Source organism: Macrobrachium rosenbergii, chromosome 55, assembly GCF_040412425.1.
Source record: "Macrobrachium rosenbergii isolate ZJJX-2024 chromosome 55, ASM4041242v1, whole genome shotgun sequence".
NCBI lineage: Eukaryota > Metazoa > Arthropoda > Malacostraca > Decapoda > Palaemonidae > Macrobrachium > Macrobrachium rosenbergii.
Window position 1 is genome coordinate 67427050 of NC_089795.1, and position 22098 is coordinate 67449147.

General features: G+C 37.4%; 2 protein-coding genes across 6 annotated transcripts in view; one reads left to right on the top strand and one right to left on the bottom strand.

Moving 5' to 3' along the window:
* The window catches only part of LOC136835366 (tyrosine-protein phosphatase non-receptor type 11-like), a 147626-nt gene extending 142629 nt beyond the window's left edge, over positions 1–4997 (bottom strand). For 3 of the 5 annotated variants that reach the window (XR_010852117.1, XR_010852116.1, XM_067098795.1), the window contains exon 1: positions 4684–4831. Coding sequence is in view for 3 of the 5 variants with exons in the window: in XM_067098795.1 (XP_066954896.1) it covers positions 4684–4697 (14 nt within the window). In the remaining 2 variants the exon portion in view is untranslated. Of the gene's footprint in view, positions 1–4683 lie in introns of all 5 variants that reach the window. The other 2 variants (XM_067098791.1, XM_067098790.1) reach the window with 2 other exon arrangements.
* A 174-nt stretch (positions 4998–5171) lies between these two features.
* LOC136835367 (homologous recombination OB-fold protein-like) lies at positions 5172–20921 on the top strand. Its single transcript, XM_067098797.1, has 5 exons — positions 5172–5309; positions 8682–9480; positions 14134–14202; positions 14315–14564; positions 20395–20921. Exons 2-5 carry the CDS (start codon positions 9346–9348, stop codon positions 20508–20510), a joined length of 570 nt encoding a protein of 189 aa, XP_066954898.1. The 5' UTR covers positions 5172–5309; positions 8682–9345; the 3' UTR covers positions 20511–20921.
* Positions 20922–22098: the final 1177 nt, after the last annotated feature.

Here is a 22098-nt window from a genome sequence, read left to right on the forward strand (position 1 = left end):
ACTTCTGACATACTTGAGGATGTAGGGCCCATTTTGCCAGAAGACTTGCCCTTTCTTGATTTGTGATAACATGTTCTGTATCTTCTCCTTGAGGAAAACTGTGGTAGAAAAACAATGTTCTTATAACCCACCCAAAGAAAAGTTTCTCTGAACAAATATCTTGATTTGTATTCCCTTATGTAAGAGAGGTTGAATTGTTGGGGTAGGATGCCATCGTCTTGTCTCTGATTAAATGTCCTGCTTGCTTAAGACCTTCCAACCATCCAAAAGCTCTAGGTTGTTCTTATGCATTTTGCTCTCTTATACAGTCCAACTCCCAATCATTTCAATGTTCTCCTGAATGGTTCCCCACCTGACCCTGATACGACTGAGGATAACATGAGGTCGAATAGTATGGGGGGAAACTGTGATACTACCCATAATATATATACTTGGTCAAGTGCCTAACTGACAATAGAAGTACACTCTTATCCAAGTTCAATGATCAATTTCTCCTGTACCACATAGGGAGCACAAGAAGATGGGGCAGGAGTATGAGAGGAATAACACTGGAAGAATAGATAACATAGGCTTATGACCAGACCTCAATGACTGTCTAAGTTAACTTACAGCCTCTTACATCTTGCGATACCTCACAAAATCATTCATTTCTCATCAGACCACTCCTTACATTCTCACACCCAGAAGAAAATAAAATCACCCTCATTAACCCTACCAGTAACACCTGTGTGACCACGATGCCCAACATAATACATTCAATTTATACAAAACTTGTTCATACAGAACTAAATGCTTCTATACCTTCTTGCTGTAGATGACATAGTGCATAACAAATAACAAGGACAATACTGTACAAGAGAAAAACAGCTAAATAAAGTCACCATTTGCATAAGGACACAACAGGAAGAATTCTGACACGAACATAAACATTCCATGCCACCTGGTGGGAAAAAGGTAATTATAAACAGTCCATTAGGGTCAACCAAGTGTTACTCTTTTGTTTAATTTGAAGGCTGATCAAATCTAATGACACCAAGATGAGAACTAACTTACTATAGATATTTATCCACAATAAGAAACACTTTATACCAACATATCATCCCCCACTCACTCTAAATAACCAAACTATTTCAACATTGATCTATCCTTCCATGTAAGATAGCCCTTTTACCTCTCATTCTATGTATGACATCATTTCTTACCCTATAAATTCTTGCTCCCCATAAATTACCCAAAAAATTCATCTCAACAGTTTCAACACTTTTTTTTTTATCTTTATTAATCAACACCTACATTTCACTTTAGTATAGAACAGTTAACTCACAACTTGTTCATCCATTCTTACTCTATTAACCTTACTCTTAATCAGATTTTCTCTTGAATTTCGTCTCTTGCAAAAACAAACTCTTTCAGTAATTTTGCAGTTTCTCTTCACCATTCCCAGTCTGCAAACATCAATCCTTCTGCTCTCTGTTTATAGCTTATTTTCTTATCCCACAACTTTACTTCTGTGTCTAATTTCTTTCTTGGACATCTCCCTAAAGATATCTTTAATGGCTCTCCACAATTTATGACATCCATACCATACATTCTCAACACCCTTCACATTGCCTTTCTATCAATACTATCAAGGCCCTTTCTAGGTACAAGTATGCCACACAGCGTTTTACTTTAACTTTCAAATGTCTCACATAACTTGTTTTAGTTCTCCTCTCCTTGGCTACCTTGACCTTAGCCTACTCAAGAAGAGCAGAGTACCTCAGTAGCAATCTGTTTTGCATACTAAACTAGCTTATGGTCATAACCTGGGTTATCTACTACACCATAAGCAAAAGGAGATCAGGGCAACTGAAAGGGCAGTACAGAATCCAGGACGAACCCAAAGCTGTGCTAGATAAACAATATTGGGTGTAAAGAAGTTACTCTGGTTGCTTCCCAACAACTGTTGCACTCAAGAATGAGTGCAAAAATGCCCCTTCAACTTGGTCTGCATGGGTTCTATTGGCAAAGGACTGTCACGTCCAGTGGAATCCATGATAAAATGAACTAGATCCTTCATCAAAAGAGGAAAATGTGTGTCCGGAACAAGTCCAGAACACCAAGTCCCAGTCCAATGACACTAAAGGTAACTAAATAGAATCACATATAACACCCTTGTACCTTATCAATGGACCAAAACCAGCTAGGCTGGCCCAGGTGCCTGAAACAAGGCAAATAAGAGCACACACTCAGATCCAGCTAAACAGTCCAAACCAGTGCCAAAAACAGGAGAAAATATGGGGGTTGGCAGTAGGGTTTGGGGTAGGCAGAGCAAACTGAAGGGGTGATACCAATGAGCACTGCACTCTAAGGACACTGACAGAATCTACTTCACCTTCTTCCACATGGAACCATATTTCTTCCACTGGGTAGGTGACCACGAGAGAGACTCCACCAAGTATAAACAATAAAAAGTCACTGGTTTAACAAAAACATGAATTGAGCACACAATCACATCTGGGACATCTATGTTGATCATTCTTACAAGGAAAAGAAGGATTACCAGGCACTATTATTCCAATACCATATCGCAAAAATAATCCAGAAACAAACTACAATATGAACCACACAAACAAAGAAATACTAAGCAAGCCAACTTCAACATTTACTACATAATGGAGAGCACGCTTTGGTAGATCTACATAACATAGTGGCCAAAAAAACAAAAAATGCATCATCCACTGAACATTTGGGTAGGCTTCCCTCCCCCTCACTTGCCAACCTCTAGTTAACCAACTTTTTACCAAGCTTCAGTGATCAGCCCAGCTATCACCAAAGGTAATATATATATGTTGTATATATATATATATATATATATATATATATATATATATATATATATATATATATATATATATATATACTGTATATATATATAAATATAAAAAGAAAAAAGATTTGTATTCTCATAGGAACAAAACAGGTACAGTACTGGTATGATATTAAAGAACTAGTCAGTTACTCTTTTAAACTATAAACTGACACATAAAAAGGGCCACAGGGCCTATCTTATGAGCTAAAGGAAGGTTCAGGTAATGATAAAGTATTACTATAATACTTCAGTTCCTATTCAATAACACAGTTAATGGCAAAAACTATCAAATGATAATTTTGGCAATTTTCCCAAAGTATAAAGGGCAAGTAAGTACTGTAATAAGTTATTCACTTCCTAATAAAAATTGTGAAGGCTTGAAAGTTTTCTAAGTCTGTTGTTACTATTTTGAAAGTCTGTTCCATAAGTTCTTTGATACTGGCAAAATTTGGGGTATAGCATATGCACTGTTCTTGCTAGCTTATGGGAGCTTTTGTGGTTTTTCAGTTACATGAAAATTATTTGTTTTCAACTGACTGAGCTCCATAAAAATCTTATACTAAAGTACCTGGATGTTTTCATACTCATCCCACTTTTCCCAACAATTCCTTCACCTTAACAATGGCCGCCTTGTGTGTGAGATGTGTTGATGGAGACCTTAAATGATACATTTTATATTACAAAATAGGCTATGTAAAATAACTGTACCCATCTAGAAGTGTGGTAAGCATGGTAATCCTTTGCAATGATAAATCCATCTCCTCCACAGAAGAGGAAATACATTTCCTAGGTAAGGAATACAAGCTTTCCAACTTATAAAGTGCGAGGTCAGGTTAGGACTGGGAGTTAGGCTGCATCTGACTTTTATGGAGCTGTAAGTCAGATTAGATGGGGGTCAAGAGGGGGGGCAGCCACCCTCCCTCTGGGCCCGATAAGCTAAGTAACCAATACCCTAGGTTAGTTGGGTTAGGATGCAACCCTGTAACTGTCCTTTAAACATTTTCAATTCTTTATAAATTCTTTGTAGGCTGTTACGATTGATACACATGAGCTATGCATTTTTTCAACATCACAGGCAGTGACTTCAGCATTTCCCACCTTCCTCATTGATGCACTAAACTCACTTTTGGTTTTACATTAACCCTTCCTCCACCCAAAACCCTTGTTTCCTACTGGGTTCCCACACAGGTTACTTGTGGAAGAAAAGGGAGGGGATAACACAAAAAGTGTGGTTTGCACCAAAAATAATGGTAAGAAATGCATAAAACACACTTCAAGCAGTCTGAAATATGTGGTTTATGTATATCGCTAAGAAATAAATCACCACTGTATTATGGATAAGAATGAGATTACATTAGGCTAAGATAAATTTACACAGGTGAGCTAGCATTCTTAAGTTAGACACTAAAAGACGATGAAGCAATCCTCATTCTAGGATTACTTAGGTAAGGATAACTTAACCAAGGACTGGGCTAAATGGGGCCCAAGACTGAGTTAGACTATCCGGTAGCCTGCTAGCCTACGGTAGGCTACTTTAATTAAACACCTGACGTACAGAGCCACTGGATTAATTTATCAAAAAATCAGGTACAGTCTATGCCTAATTATGGCTGAAATACAATATTCACTCACTGTTCTGGAATTCGCTAAATCAATTAAGTCTATACATGGTTTGAAAGCTACCTGAAACATAATGCTTTCCGTAGGCTATTGACAATTTAGTCTATCTGAACCCAAAATTAGAATTTTGAATTTAAGGTACGACTATCAACTGCATTCACTTACTATACATCTTCCACTTCAACATAGTCAACAAAGAACGCAGTACTCACCGTCTGGCACTCATTGTGAAATCATGGAGACAGAGCGAGAAATAAGGAATATTGGATCGCCAAGACTGAAAATGTCTTTCAGGACGATAACAAACACCAACAAATACAACTACTGCCACCTACAGGAGGTTATTAAGGTTTCGCTCAAAACACTTCTCACGGTGGCACTTTCTTCGATTATAAGAACCTTGCTAGAAACTGGCTCATTTGAGTGGTAATTTCAAAGTAGCCATCCAATATTTATGAAAAATGTGTAAATGAAAGGAGATTAATATTTATGTAGATTTTCTTGGAAGCCTCGGGAAACGTTCATTGCATTCTTCGTATCATTATAATATCTGATGATCATCCCGACGGTTTAGGGTTGAAGATCTTTAAAAATGTTCACTGAATTTGATTTAAAAATTTCACGCACCAATGCTAAAATACCTTTGCTGACATTGTTGTTGGAATTATGTGAAAGAAACAAACCTATTTAACACTGGGCCGTTCGTAAACACTGTGCGTTGGCGCTTACTTCAGGAACTTTGAAGTACTGAGGAACCCTGTCATCCATTTAAATTGATCCATATTTTACGTATACCATGTTTGATCAAGACGATGACGACTTCAGCTTCCTTGACGAGGTAATGCTGTACACCACTGTACAAGATGCTAGAGTGTATGTGATTATTAAAGTGTCTTAGGCGTTTAAGCAGACGTAGTAGGTCTTGAGTAGACCTACTTCCAAATTTTCACAAGGCTTAACATACCTGTCAAAGGTTTGCCCAACCCGTTTTGGGTAGCATAATTGATCAACATGTAACTCTGTACGAGCCAAGAACTTACCGGGTATAATGCAGGTAGCTGATTCTACTCAATTGTATGTATCCTTTTGTGTAAGGCTGTAGGCTAGCCTTAGTGTTGAATGTCCTCAAACGAAACCGGTCCTAGTGATAGCCTAGGACAAGGTTTGCCAAACAACAGGTCGATGAGACAGGTATCCCAGGTTGGATTATGGGGTTGACTTCATACTGGGGATATAAGTAGACTATCACAAAAATGGCCAAAATACCTAAATTCTTCAGGCCACAACGATGCAGAAAACCCACCAGGTCAGGGCACGGTGTCCCAGGTAAGGTATGGTTAGTTTAGGCTATATTAAGCTTTTTGACAATTTTCATATCCTGTGGTCTGCAGTTGCTCCTTGGTTGCATTATACAGATTATGTGTCCTAGCTAAATAAAAGATTTAACATAGGATTGCTGTAAATGCCCTTGTACCTGGTCCAGTGTATCCTATTCTGCATATAATCAGCCTATGTATTTTATTCATACCAAACAGCACGTACCCTTTGATTCTGAAGAGAAAAGTGCTGACAAACTGAGTGGGGGACTCTCCTCATCCATTTTTTTTTTATTTTTACAACCTTACCTAATCCCATCTTCCCTCAGGGTTGGCTGTTTGAGTCTTCCTCCGCAGAATTTTATTGTTGGCATCTCACCAGCCTGCCACAAATTAACACCCTTGTCACTAAGTTTCCACAACCATTTCCAGCTCACTTCGGGGAATACTCTTGCATGAGAGGGTTTATGGACTAAATGCACCATTGCCTCAATGCACCAACACTAGCCTGAATGCACCATGTATCATGGTCCAAATGCACAGAGTATCTGGTCCCACTGCACCACTCCCTAATTCAGGTGCATCTTTCCTTGTGGTCCCAATGCACTAACTTAATTCACATAACACCTGCTCTTTGAGGAACTATATAGGTACTGTATCTATTTTCACTGTGCAGATTATTTTCTTTGATATAGTGAATCATTTACAAAGTCTGAATACAGTAAGAATATTACAAAACCAACAAATGCATTATGCTATTAGAAGAAGATTAAAACCTACTAATTAAAATGGAGTATTCCTTATGGTCCCAGTGCACCAACTTAATTCACTTAACACCTGTTCTTTGGGTGACTATATAGGTAACTATATATATTCACTTTGCAGGCTTATTTTTTTTATAAAGTAAATTATTTTAAAAAGTCAGAATAAAAATAGAATATTACAAAACCAATAAACACATTATGCTATGAGGGAGAAGTTTAAAACTTTACTACCTTGCTAGGTAGCTACCTCTTAATTTAAACTACAAGCTTACCTGTTTCTGAATGAAAATAGGATATTACAAAACCAACAAGACGCTTTAAGGTTTCTGCCAGAAAAATTCATAGCCTATAGACTAAGCTGGGGTGCATAAAATAAATATTGATATCAAATATAATAAAAAGGTTGAATGATATAAAAGCTTTAGTAAAGAAATAAGACTCTCTATTCCTCAAATTACAAAATTTTGATGATACCACAATCAACTAGACAACAAGTGCATTTTTATGCAGTGTGGTGCATTCAGACTATTTACAAAATGGTGCATTCAGACTAAGTGGTTGGTGCATTTAGACCAGGCTGGTGGTGTATTCGGTCAAGGGTAATGATGCATTCAGTCTGCATTCAGGCAATGGTGCATTTTGTCCAGTTTCCCACGAGAGGCTCTGGCTTATATACTTAGGAAAAATACAAATTTCTTCTAAAATTTGGTATATTTATGCATAGCAGTTGGCTTTAATCCAGTTTTGTACTTACATCAATACAAACCATAAGGTTTCATGTAGGTGTATTCCTCAATGCAAGCTGGAAGAAGTTGTTAAAGCTTAGTGAAATAGGCAGGTGAGTGCGAGGAGTCCCCCACTTAGCGTGCTGTAATCCAATACTTTTTCTTTGGATGTGGTGGACAACAGATGTGTACTGCACTCAGCTCCTTGAGTTGATTGAAGAAACTTCTTCCTCCTACTTTTGTACATTTGATATATGTTTCTTGTTTTTGCCATGGATGTAGACAAAAAATTATCAACGTAGGTGTGAAGGATGTGGTGGACAACAGGCATGTGGACTGCACTCTACCACTTGGGTTGATTGAAGACACTTCTTCCTCTTACTTTTGTACATATGGTATGTGTTTCTGGTTTCTGTCGTCAACAGAAAAAAAATTATCAAGAGAGGTGTGAAGAATGTGTAGGCATGTGGCTGCTTCAGCTGAGGATGGATCCCCACCCCTTTTGTTTCTTCTGCAGAAATATGTACTGCAGCCCTGATTTTTTTATGAGTTTGTTCCCTTTGCTGGAAGAGTTTGGCAAGGAAGTGCCAGTGGAAAAACTGTTACGTAATCCATTACTCATGTTGACTAGATTGACCTACCTTTGGTTATACTGTGTGTCACCCCATGTAGGGTCACACTTAATTCTCCAAGAATTTTCCTTTATTCAGCCAGATTCCAGGCACTTCTCACTCAGGCCAAGGCCCTGTCGCTCTGTCATCCACATTCCAAATCAAATAGTAGGTTTAAAGAGTTATCATTTCCTTGCTTACCCTATGACTGGGAATGTGATAGTACATTAAAGATAGTGGGTTGTATTTTCAGAGGAATAAATAAAACACTTTTGAAGTAATTTCTTAGGTACACAAACGAGAGCATCGTATCATAATCCCAATTCAACCAACCCACTAGTTCCTGATAGCAAAGGAAAAAGTTCTAGGCGATGGTAAGAGAGTGAGGTGGGGATTCCGCTACTCTCCCTTCTCACCACCAGTTAACTATGATTCTGGCTTGTGCTGAGGAAATGGTTTGTATACCTAGGGAAAATACTATATGAATTTAAAAATTTGTTAGAATGCTAATTCTGTGGTCTAGATTGTGCAGCATAGAAATAATTTACGTAACATTTTGAATTTCCTTTGGTAAAAGTTTCTCATGATAATTGGGGTATAGTCAGGGGAGGTCTCTTTAGTATGTTTGTGCAGTATATTAGTTGTAGAGTAGTTTAGTAATTACCTGTAATGGTATATCTTGCAAAATGTTAATCATGCATTGCGGATTAGTTTAAGGTTAGTTCCTAAAATTACTGGTGGTGATTTTGTGAAATATTGTACATTAACTGATAAATATATTTATTTTTTATCAGGAATTTTTGAAAGATGCACTTCAACCTACAAGTCCAAGGAAAACATCTTCAAAAAACAGAGAAGCACTGAAAGTCATCCAACAGAAGACCTTGGATAGTGTAGATAAAACTCCTTCTCCTTCTAAATCTTCTGATACTTCAAACGAAAGATTAAATAATTCTGGTAAATTCTTCAGTGTTGATAAAGGAAAAGATATTAAGAGAGATGAATCTACTGTCAAAGAGCAAAAAACTGATGAAGCTGGATTGAACAGTAATTTTGAATTAGATGACTTTTTTGACAACATTGACACAGATAATGATTTTTGTGTGGAATCCCTTCAGAACACTCCTCCTGATTCAGAATTTGCTAGAATTTCCAAACAGCAGCTAGATGATCTAAGAGCAATGCAAAGAAAATATAATGGGGAGTCATCATCATCATCTGGAGATTTTAGAGAGAATTTTACAAAGTTTACAAGTGCATAAGCAACTTAGTAAATCAAAAATAGTGAAAGTGGTTCAAGACAATCTTTAGCAAGAAATGGAATTAGAACCAGCTAATTGCTTCAGGTACAGAAACAGAAAAGAACATACCAGATGATTCAAGTGCTGAAATTTTAATGGTGTCATTAAAAAAGTAACTTCACTGGTTAGTGAGACCAAGGGCTTAGAATCAGAGAAAATGTTAGGGATAACTGTTCGTTTCTTCACTCCTTTAAAATCAGACAAACATCATGAAAAAAATCTGTATCTCCAGGGGTCCAGTTATACAGAGAAAATTTCCTGGACCTGCAGGTCTTTACCTCAGTTGGTTGGTGTAAGTTGAGATTTCTGTTGTGCAAGCTTAGTTTTATCTCTGTGCTACATTTAATTTAATTGTACTGTACTGTATATTTATTACTTTTACATCAATTGCAAAGCTGCTTGATCCATGCTTACATTTCATGTAATAGTACTATACTGTATATTTAATGCAAAAGTCACTTGAACTGTTAAATATACTATATATATTATTTTATAACAAGTTGTTTCTATGGAAATACAAATCATAACCATTTATGTAGAAATATCTTGAGGCAGAAGATGGTCATTGAACCATTAAAGGTAGTTAACTGGTGGTTATCACTTTGTGCAGATATTATACTTGCACTCCCTGTCAGTTGAGCTTGAGTATTTTCTTTGTTGTTGCTTAGTTGTTTACGTCGCTTTTTTTCAGTATGGGGAAAAAATGAGCATAAAGGCATCAGAGGCCAGGGCTGTTTGGCTGGATGCTTCATGCTCACCTGTGGCAATGATCTGCACAGATATCGTATTCCTCTCCTTGTAAGGAGTGCATTGGCTGGTTCCTCAGTGAGAGGCTTATTAGGGGAAGAAGGTTAGAAATCTTTGCTCGTCATCTTGGGAGGGATTATTCTTCCATTGGCTCCATGAAACCCTTCCAGATCTGTTTAACTTGCTAAGAACACTATTTTATTGTGATTTCTGTTGTTGATTTTTGTGTATTCCATGATAATTTGAAGTTCGACAAATGTATAAACTCCTCTGCCCAAGGGATTAACCTTAATTTGTTTCCCTGACAGCACAAAGCCTCATCTTTCATATGGGATGAATTGTATGGCAGGAGCTGGAATCTGTCATTGAAAGCTTGTTAACAAGGTACATTATTATTGGGAAGTAGGTGATGGGAGTGGTTATCCCCCACCAACTATCTTATCTGCTTTTCCCTCACATGCTATAGAGAACACATGTCTTCTGCTGTAGGTCTTTATTTTTAATATGTCATTTAAATTATCTGTGATTGTTTGATGAGCTTTGATTATGCTGTGGCCTATTGTTTGATTTTCATTATGATTGGTATTATAGAGATAATGATGGAAGGCTATCCCAGCATAGATGCCCAGGTTAGAGGGGAATGTATGAATACTTTGCTGTCCCTCACCATTGGATTCTTTTATTTTTTTTCCAAGAGCCACAGTTTTTTTTTTTTTTTCAGACTTTACTTATTGATGGTGTCCATCACAGTAGGAGAAATCTGGAATGGAACCAGACAAAAGAAGGCCAAAGGTAGTTGCCAGCATTGTTAAATTATAGTACACCATCCTTAATTTTAACTCAGGCCCCTTTTTGTTTTTTAGTAATTTTCAGTCTTGGTCCCCTGCTTTTCCTGTGGGATCTGTTCTGGCCTGTTCTTCTCAGGCTTCCGTGGGAACATTTAAGCTGGAGGAAACTCTTCCCTTCTTTCCTCTCATGGTGAGACAGGTGACCAGTTGGTGTCGTCTTCCTCCTCCTCTGCCATGTCAATGCCACGTCAAGTTCTGTGTACTGATGTCTCTGATTATGGTTCAGTGTTTGATTCCATTGGTGCCAGTTACTCATTACTATGACCCTGTAGGCAGTCAGTGGGCTGAGTTGATACCTCTCTACCCCCTTTTTTGGTGGGGGAGTGGGGCCTTCTCAGCATGTAGGGAATTCATTAGGATCAGAAGGTCTTTCACCATTTGCAAGTAGAGTTTGAGAGCTATTTTTAGCTCGTTGGACCCATTCTTGAGGGCAGTAACCCACTACAGCCCTGTCAGACCAAATCTGACTGATTGGATGCATCACTGAGTGCACACATAATAAAGCAAGACCATTGTTCAGGTTGCCCTTTATGCAGCTTACTAGAGGAGTGATGGAGCAAGATCACAATTTTATCATCAGATTGCAAAGACTCCTCCTCTCTCTTGATGCATCATCAGAGGTTCTATAAGGTCACCTTCTGTCAGGCTGATTTGTCAGTCTGTAGGCTGATAAACAACATCCCAGTGGAGCACCTTTGGGCAAAAGAAAACTTTCTCTTACTCTGGTTCAGTAGCCATGGAGTTGGCCACTTGTTTTCCTTCAGGCTGCTATTGGGCTCTACTTTTATCTAAACATGTCAGCAGACTTCAGAGTTACAGATGTGGCCGTGGACAAGGACAGGATGATTTTTGGGAGGTTGCAGATGTCAAGAAAGTTGTTAAATTTCCTTTTTCACCAGTCTGTAAATTTTTGGAAAATGTTACTGAAGAGATGTCTGTGTGTGAGGTCTTTTCTTGAAGCAAGTTTGCTCTGATGTAAAGTTTAATGTTAACAATATAAGACTATGCGTAATGAACTAAATCTATTCCTAAATGCTTTGTCAGTGTATTTTAAAAGTAACCAGCAAAAATTCAATTTTTTTATTTTTTATATGTTATAAATTTGATTTTTGTGAATCATGTTTTAGCCTTGAGACTTAAGACGAGATAATGATGAAGGGCAGATGTTAGTGGCTTGGACATTTCCTTAGCACCACTCCTGTAGTACATGATAGTGCACCACTCTAGCACATGGTAGTGATAGTTGGGCTCTTGTGGGCCTCAGAAGAGTTGGAAGACCCAGGCTTATGTGGATGAGAACTGTGAGAAGGGAAGTTGCAGATAAGTAGTTTTATGGAAGATAAACCACGAGAAAAACATGCATGACAGAGTTTCACTGGGCCCTTTGCACTACACATCTTTGTAGCTGTTGATGATGATGATTTCACATCAAGAAACTGGATATTTTAACATTGAATTAACTCCTAGTTGTAAAATATTTACGTAAATTTACTGAGATTGGGAGATACAGTAACTTTTTTGGAGGTATACATGTTTTTTTTCTAATATTTATTTGCAAAATTACAATTATAACTAACATATCATAAAAGATAAGACCTTAAACCAACAGCAATCTCTGGGTATATTTATGAGCAAATAAATAAAAAGACGTCAAGGGAGAGAGAGGAGCAAGACATTCCCCCTTCAAGTCAAGAACAATACTATTCTGCCTGAGGCGTCCACGATTGAGCTGAGCTGAATTCTTTAGTTGCCACTATTCATTTATGGTCCATTGAAGTGATGGAAACCCTTTCCCACTCGACACAGCCAAATCATATGGCGCATAATATTAATACTCCTCAAAGGGGATCAATCCACCACCCAAAGCCTGTTTTAGATCCTCTCATGAGGGGATCCGTCCATTAAGGTTTAAGAAGCTGACATAAACATTACTTCATACTTATCCTCTGTGAGCAGTCAGAAAACCTACACAGGGATGCATAGCTGATTTTTTCCCTATGGATGAAAGAGGCTTATGATCAACAGCATTTCAGTACACAAAGGCCAGTTATTTTGCAGAGTTTCTTTGGAAAGAATGCTAGGTCGGGAACAACAATAATCATACTGGATACTCATATTGCAACTTCATGTATGGTCTAAAGCTTATACCCTTTGGTGATCCAGAACCTTATTAGATAGAAATATAGTTCAGGGTAAGTTCCAATTTTAATTACAGTTTTTCAAATTCAGATACTCTGTAGGACCCAGTTCTAGCAAAAGTTCATTAATAATTAATTTTGCTGGTCATAGGTGGCTGACCTGTAGGCAATGTGCCTTGGCTTTTTTTTTTTTTTTTTTTTGTAGTTCTTATTACCATGAAACCTTATTTTTACTTCATTCAGCCATGCCTTGCTAAAAGTTCAGCTGTTCATTAACATGGAGATTGAGCTGAGTTCATTGCCATGAGATGTCGCTTTTCCATAAATACTGGGATTTGCCTGGTTAAAAAGAATAGGAGAATATCAAGTGTCCTCAAACCGAACATAAACCGCTTAGTGGCTCTCACACAACTCCTCACTGAATTTCTGAGAGCAGGGAAGTATCAATCCTGCACAGTATTAGGAAAGTTTGCATACTTATACTTCCATTTAACCTTATGAGATTACTGTTTGACAAGGTATGATTGATTATCTATAATACTAGCATTTTCATCCATCCTATCAAAGTTGCCCATGGCTGAATCTTCACTGTAACCACTTTGGGAGATTCTATTATCTATAGCCATGAAGATTTTTAGCAGTTCTTAAAACCAGACAAGGTCTTCTTTTTGCTTGGCTGTGAAGTAATATACAGTAAACATCTTAGTCAATACAGTTTTATCAATGATAGATTGCGTTCTTGGTGCTGATTCAAGATTATAGATTCACCCTACCAGTGTACGTATTAGAATTTAGACCTGTATCATGTGAGGATCTAATTCATGTAACACCTTATCTCTCACATATATTTGCTTTGCAACAGTAGCAAGTTGCATAGATTCCCAGCTGAGGTCACTCATTGTTGCTTTTTTGGTCCAGGGCTAACATAATCAGTATGAAAAATAGACATTATTAGTGCCCTCATTGCATAAGACTGTAATCATCAGAGTGCACGGAGAAGATAACTTAGCTAACCATCAGTAAGGAGAGCGATTCTGTACTCTTAACATATTTTAACATATTGCACTACATTAGTGTGAGGGATGAGAAGTGCTACCCAAGAACATTTTTATGTCAGTTACAGCCTTTCCCAGTTTTGTATTGTAGTAGTTAAGTCTTATATAAAAGCAAGGCTTTTGTACATTCCAAGCTTTATCATTTGTGTTAATTCCAGGTTTTAGAACTGCTCACATGAGTGTCCAGCCATTGTGTGAAGAAGATAACAGCCCATCTGTCAGCAAGGTAAGTTTTGGTGCTTTATGTAATTTTTCATATGGGATTACTGTAATGGTATTTGTTTACATTAGAGGATGGTAACAATATTTTACAAAATTATGTAACAAATTTATTTTAGGATATTGTGTGCTCTCAAAGCTCTGCTGATGAGTTCTTATGTGGACCGTGGCAACAAATGTTAGAGGACCTGGAACTAAATCAGCCAAATCAAGCATCTCCCTTAACAGTCTTCAACATTAAATGGATCTTGAGAAGGGCTGCTCTGAGGGGATATGCCGGTGTCCGCAAGATACCCTTTCTAGCTGTCATGGTGCGCAGCGTTGATGCTTCTCTCTCTGATGCAACTGTGCTGTTAAGAGATAAAACAGGTAACAGTGGAGAAATTAGTTTTTTAGTACTTTGTTAGCATTAATAGCCCTGTGGGGGCATAATGCCATCAGTGCACCTCCCACGGTGCACTGTAGGCATTACTTAAGGTTCCTTGCAGTGTTCCTTCAACCACTTTCACTCTACCATACCTCCGTTCACATTCTTTTTCTTCCATCTTCCCAACCTCTCCTAACAATTATGTCATCATTTTCAGCTCTAAATGACCTCATAAGTCCCAGTGCTTGGCCTTTGGCCTAAATTTTATGTTCATATGTTGCTGTGTGCTTTTAATGGTTTATAGCCTACAAAATTGTATTTGTATGTAGGTTAGTAACTGGAATTTACAGTCACGGATAGCAATGTTGGTAAAAATAATACAATCCTTTCTGTTTTGACATGCCATGTGATATCCCTATAGGGAACCTGTAGGCTGAAACTGATCATCTTGACATTGTAAGTTTTGGCATAGGGGAAGAAACTGTAGTTCCATACATTGGATTATATCTCTTGGATGTCAGGGGAATTGCCTAATCCAGTGGAGTTCCTTGCTCACCAGCAGGGGTAATGAGTCAGTTTTGCAAACTGACTCTTCTTTGTAGAGGGGTTAGCATTTTCTATTCAGTTCACTTCATAATTCATAGTTTTGAATTATAGTATTTCTCAGTGTTTATACTAGAGCCTTTTCTATCTGTTCTACACATGGGCTCTTATTCTGCTTTCTAAAATGTCAGATCATGCAGGTCAAATGTACCAGGAATTTGGAATACACTGTAGAAAGGTGCTTAACATTTCTCCTTTCATTTGATTATTTAATTGAATGTATATAGCTATTTACAGTAGCTGAGTTATCTTAGTTGCCAGAGTTAGTGAAAATTTGACTCTTGACCAATTCTTTAAAGAACTTAGATTTCATGTAAATTATAAGAAGTGGGATTTAGTGCCTTAAAAAAAGTGAGGAGCTAGTTCAATTGATGGAGGAGAGGATCAAAGAGAGAGTTGTCCCCTGGTCTGGCAGTCTTGATAGAGTGAGTCCACATCCCTTCAGTAAAGTTAAGGCAATCCTGATGAGGTAACCATGTTGTTGTAAAAACTAGATCCTCACAGGTGGTTTTGGGTTGAGGTCACCAAACAATAGCTCGAGAAGTTTTCTTCATTGGCGATTCAACCAGAAGACAACCCATTAGTAGCATCAGTAAATCTTGGTGGCAGGACCCTGATCACCTGGTGTAAAGTTAAGTTAAGTATATCTCAGTTTAAACCAGACCACTGAGCTGATTAACAGCTCTCCTAGGGCTGGCCCAAGGATTAGATTTATTTTAGTTGGCTAAGAACCAATTGGTTACCGAAGCAACGGGACCCAGCTTCTATTGTGGAATCTGAACCACATTATAGCGAGAAATGAATTTCTATCACCAGAAATAAATTCCTCCTATTCTTCATTGGCCGGTTGGAGATTCAACTGCAGCCAACAGAGTGGTAGCTGAGAAACGGAACCCGCTCGCCTAACGAACAACATCATCAAGTCTCATGGGTTTCTCCCAGCCCAGAGATACTGATGTGTGCAGGTGCTTTTAGTCGGGATCTGCAATTGAGAGTGCTGTTGACCTCCAAAGAGAGGGCCAACACGCTAACTTTCTCAAAAGCAAAGGCTGACTTCTAAGTTCTCCAAGCATTTGCTCAGCAGTTGGTGAGAACTGCACACCAACTGCATTGCTGGTTTACCCGTGGACTCAAGATGGCACTTGTTCAAAGATATTCAGACTGGCATTTGAAATTTTCATGTCAACAGAGGCAAATAAGGTCAGCATAGTTCCAAAGTTCGTCTCTATGAAACATTAAAGCTAACAGTCTCAGCAGAGTAAAGTAGGTCCTACTGTCAGTATATTCAGCAAGGTCTGAGACTTCTGTGGATCACAAGCTAACCAGTGTATGGCTTGGCCCAGTCAGATGCAGGAGCCTAGAGGCCAGAAGCAATCATTCATCCTTCAGGTATTCATAATAACTATGCCTCTCTCTCAACACAAGGATGACTTTAATAGCCCTTTTGGCTTCAGCAGAGTGATTCATGGATGTGATATCCATGGTTGAGGACAATATTCATGCTTGAGGTTATCCAGGAAGGCCTCAGTAATAGAGGAAGCCATCACAAGACCTCTTGCAGAAGATTGTTAAAGTGAATAGGGTGTTGATTCATTCAGTTCCTATATATCCATCGCTGTTGATTTTCTGTTTTCATTTCTACTTGTGAAGATGTCTAGCATCATTGGATATAAGTCCACACTTTCACAGGCCTTTGTACTTGATAAGGCTTGATGCAGGTTTCCATTACTTAAAGATTATTGTTCAATATTTTTAGAAGGAAGGTTCTTGTGAATAACTCAAACCTCTGATACAGGATTTATTACAGGTCACTCATTTTTGAAAAGTCTTATTATGCCTCCTTACACATCTCTCCAAAAAAAACTTTTTCTTCTGGATATCTCACTGAATGTTCTTTTCAATTGGGATTTGCTATCTTCAAGCACTAGTCTTCTTCCCTAGATTACACTAACTTTCAGGGCTCTTGCCCACTGCACTTGTAATTTTTTACATGTTCACTTGTGTCTGCAATGATAAAAGAATAATTAGTGAAAAAAAAATGGATCACAAGTAACATACAACACTTTTTACACAAGGTGTGTGCCTTGTGTAAAAAGTGTTATTATGACACGCATAGCGTGAAAAAAGTATTTTATTTTAATTTATTACTTCATTTTTTTGGATGGCGTCTACATCCGTTATCAGGAAGCCAGAGAGTTAATATCAATAACTAGTACAGTGAATAAGATCTTAGGAGTGCTGGAGAACTGGATCAACAAAACTTAGAGCATCACTTCTTGGAACACTATATGAAGAAGACAGTCAAATAATGATGGACTGTAAAGAATAACTTGAGTGGCATCAATAACTAGAGTGTTTTATAGAATTAGGTCCAAGTTATGTAAGTTGTCATATCAGTGGTATCAGTAACTCTGAATTTGATCTTCATAGGGAGAGGAGGGGCCATTAACTGTTTTGGCCTGTCAGTGAGAAAGCTTCAACATTTGGGGCTTGTCAATGAGATATTATTTCTTGGACCCTCAGATATTTCTGGTTTCACTTAACTGCAAGTGTCTTAAAGAGAAAGCTTGGAGATGAGATTCTGTCTTAAAGCTGAAGCAGCCTTGAAGGTCCAACTTATTTTGTTGTTAACTCTCAAAGAAGAGATTAAAAGCACTACTAGAAACAAGGAAAGGAAATTAGATATAGATGGAAAGTTGTGGTGATAAATGGGCCATTTAGTGGAATGGTTACTGTTTGCAGATGATACATTATTTATTGGGTGGCGATAAGGAAGAGAAAACATGGAGACTAGTTAAAGTTATTGAAAGTATTTAGCAGGAGGGTAAATCGGAAATAAAATGTTTCCTGTTATGGTGTTTTGACCTTGTATTATAGAATTATTTTTTATTGAGGTATGAGTGATACATGAAAAATTATAGGATTTTTACTTCCATTATATTGGAGTCCAATTTTTGCCTGTACAGCTTATTATTTACTATTTTATGTGGTTGCCTGAAGGGTTTAGAATTGCTAAGAAATTATTGTTTACAGTAAAAAGAAAGAGCCAATATCCATAGGCTGTCTTGAATTTGGAACTTACAAATCATCACTCATGTATTGGCTTTCTTAGAAAGCATATGTATAGAAGTCTGCTTTATGCTTTTAATGCAACTGTTTGTGGGTGAATGTTGAAATAAAAGAATTTTTCCACTACAACTTTTGGAATCCCTTTGTATATTAATTTTATTTTTGTGTAATATAGTTTCACCAGTAAAACTAGGTATTTGAAGATTTGGTATATATTTGAAGATTCAGTACTCAACCCCTCTGTTTATTGTGTTCTTACTTAACTGTCCAGCTCTGCATTTCTGATTTTCACTTCTCATTTACAGAAATTTTTAGTAACCCCATGAGCCTAAAATGTGACTAAATGATCTGTTTAACTACCTTATAAGAATAATTATGTTACAATCATGGTAATAGTCACTGATTTTTTTTTGTCAGATTTTCTCCTTACAGGGTTAGGTGTAGGATGTGGTCTCTCTCCTGCTCTGTGTTGTGCAATTTCTGCCTGGGTTCTTGTTAGGTCTACTTCTTGTTGCATGACCTTTTTGTATGATTGTGTAGGCCTTCCTACAGGTCTTCATCCTCCTCCATGTAGACCGTACTACAGGTCTTCATCCTTCTCCCTTCACATCTGCTGCGGTTTTGACTAATTGCCCTTCATTTCCTGTCGCTGCAGGATGAAACCATGTGCCTTTGAAATCTGAATCTACTCTTTACTTTCTGGACTCTTCATCTCACCACATATCTTTTTCAATGGAAACTTCAAACAAACTCTGTGTAAGAGTTCTAACTTTTTGTGGTCATGTGTCTGATACATGCATCATGAATTTATATTTATTGTTTAATAATGGGATGCAGTACTTTAATTTACCTTTAGTTATGCAATCTCTTTCCACTTCAGTCATGCTGTTACTGCCTCACACAAGTCTCATAGCCCAGTATGTCCCAAAGGTAATTGAATTTTTACCTATTCTGGGTCTCCTTCTCCTTCTCTTCTCCATATTTGCTATCCTGGCATCTGTCGTGGTCATCCGTCATTTAATACTTAATGATAACTTTCACCAGCTCCTCTTTGCTTCCTTTGCGGTATCATTTAATTAGTTATGAATTAGTTTAATATCACTGAGTCACATATATCAGCTCAAGGGTTCTCCAAAGGATTTGTTTGTAAATGGGAGTTGAAAATTGAGTAAATTAAAGTTAAAGTTTAACAACCTAGTAAAAGATTGAAAAGGACAAATGAAAAGTAAAAGACCAAAAGCAAAATATCTTTGGCGTCATTTACATTGTGTCACACAAGACAGGGCCAGCTCAGTGAGAGTCAAGAATTTTGACCCAGTTGTCTGGTTTAAGTATTTGATTATAATGGTAACACAAAGTTCATTGTCACTGGTAATTACTACAGGGTGGGGCAAATCAAATGCCCGAGTTTTGATAGGCTATTAGGAAAAGTAAAACAATACTCACAGAATTATTTGTTGTTTTATTTGAATCTGTATACAATGCCGTTTGTGTGATCTTTTGAAGATGGCATCCAGGAAGATGGTGGCTATCTGTAGCGATGCACTGTTGAAGGCTATGTCTGAAGTTTTCAGCTGCTCTTCGGCACATCTCAAAGGGTATTGCAGGAATTTCCTCCCGACCGTGATCTTCAATTCTTCCAAATTGTAAAAATGGACTTCTTCTGTGGGGATATCTGAAGAAGAAAGTGTTCAGAAGTACACAATTTGGAAGAATTGAAGATGCGCATTCGGGAGGAAATTGCTGCAATACCCCTAAAGATGTCAAGAGCAAATGAAAACTTCAGACATCATTTTCAACAGTGCATCGCTACAGATGGTAACCATCTTCCTGATGCCATCTTCAACGATCACACAAACAGCATTGTATACTGATTCAAATAAAACAACAAATAATTCTGTAAGTATTGTTTTACTTTTCCTAATAGCCTATCAAAACTCGGGCATTTGATTTGCCCCACCCTGTACAAGGATTTTTTGTATAAGCCATGATTATAATGGTAACACAAAGCTCACTGCAATTGGTAACTACTACTAGGATTTTTTTGACATATGACCCTTTTTGAGTGAACAAACAATATTTTACCACATAGTATTGCTTTGAAATTATGATATTCATCAATAAAAATGTTCACATAATGATTCTATTTATTGTGTTTAGGTGAAATGAATGGTACTATTTCAAACTCAGTTTTGGAAGAGAGAATATACCGAAACCATTACTCCTGGATGTGTATTGTTGAGGAATGTGACATGCCTTTCTCCAGTAAGCCTTAAATCATCTGTTGGAGGAGAGGGTTATGCAGCGATCATTATTTGAACTCAACCTCAACACTATTCACACTATCTATTCATCTACGAGAGGAGTCAGGTGATGTTATTACGATAATTGTTAGCGGTGTTAATATAAAGAATTATTGCAGCAAGCTTCAGTCCTAAAAAGTAGCATCAGCCCTCGAGCTATTGTAGAAGAAGAGGAGGAAATGATGGAAGAGCTTCCTGACCAAAAACAGCAGCTATTTTCACGTATGAAGTAGTACAGTGTCGTCTTCACAGCAGTCTGTAAAAGAAAATATAAGTTTCAGAGGTCCAAGACCTCATTTAAATACTCCTGGTGGACCTCTCATAAAAGCAGAAATTTGTTTTCAACTCTCCCCTGAATAACGTCTAGACCTCCCACAGTTACCAAATGAGGCAAGACCCATCTCAGTGGGGTGCCGTGCAAAGGTTTGCTCAAGAAATGGCATAATCAATCTCCTAGAGCTCTAAATGCCAATGGTATTGTAAGGCCATGAGATTTCCATCTCCTTTGCAACCATCTACATCAGGCTTTTCTTTCAGTGCTCTAAAGTATCTGGTCCTGTGACACAGCCTTCACAAGTTGTAAGAAGTTCTGGATGAGTAGCAATATATTTCGTAGTCAACAGGAAGAAAAGGAGGTTAATGATTTGTTTAGAGAACATTGATGAAGATTCATTATTCGGAGATTTTAAAGCACAAAAATCACATTGTTTGTATATGAAGAAAGATATGTATTTAAATATATGTTGATATTTTTATAAGAACAGGGCTAGTCCCATTGTTTTACTATACCATTTATAATTTTGATATATATTAAGAACTGTTTTTGCATCTCCTAGTTAACCTTTTTTTTCTTTAATTGTTGTGATAGATTTTTGATGACAGGTAGTGGCAGAATATTATCATCATTTAATGGCCTTCTGTTTAGAAGTAGGACAGTAAGGTTGGGACAGGGTACCAAGCTCTCATGGTGCTGGGTCCAGCCTTTGAGAGATGCACTGCCAATAAGGGTGTCATTGAATACGTGTTAAAAATCACACATGTTAAAAAATCATGATGCACAAGATTTTACCAAAAGCAACAGATGCCATTGGAAAATAGCTGAGAGGTTCAATACTAAGCACTTCAACATTTATTAACACATCATCAGGGCACAAATAAGACATTTTAGAACAGGGTATATTGCTGTCAAAGATTGGTCAGGAAAAGATAATCTTGGATAATCTGGTCACAACTAGAATTAAAACTAATAACTGAAAAGAGTAATCATTCAAACATAAACTAAATACTAATTTCCTTGTTTATATTTATGAACAATTTTTTCATTAAAAGCTCCTAAGTTTAAACAGTCCAAGGCTTAGGTATAAAACTATAAATTTTTACTTAATACAAGATTCAGTGACATTCCTTTTAACTGTTGTTCAGTGAACTAAAGACCTTGATTTACTCAGTTGATATGATAGCCAGGATCCTCAACAAAACAAATGGTGCTTGATATTTGGCTATTTTTTTTTTTTTACAGAATATTGATACTGTGATTTTCCAGTTTTTAGATTTTTTTTAC

Bases quoted from the DNA above. Each gene is read 5' to 3' on its own strand.
- LOC136835367 (XM_067098797.1), top strand. From the start codon at position 9,346: ATGTTAGGGATAACTGTTCGTTTCTTCACTCCTTTAAAATCAGACAAA. The intron at 9,481-14,133 runs GTAAGTTGAGAT...GTGTTAATTCCA, and splicing joins CTTTACCTCAGTTGGTTGGT to GGTTTTAGAACTGCTCACAT. The intron at 14,203-14,314 runs GTAAGTTTTGGT...AATTTATTTTAG, and splicing joins ACAGCCCATCTGTCAGCAAG to GATATTGTGTGCTCTCAAAG.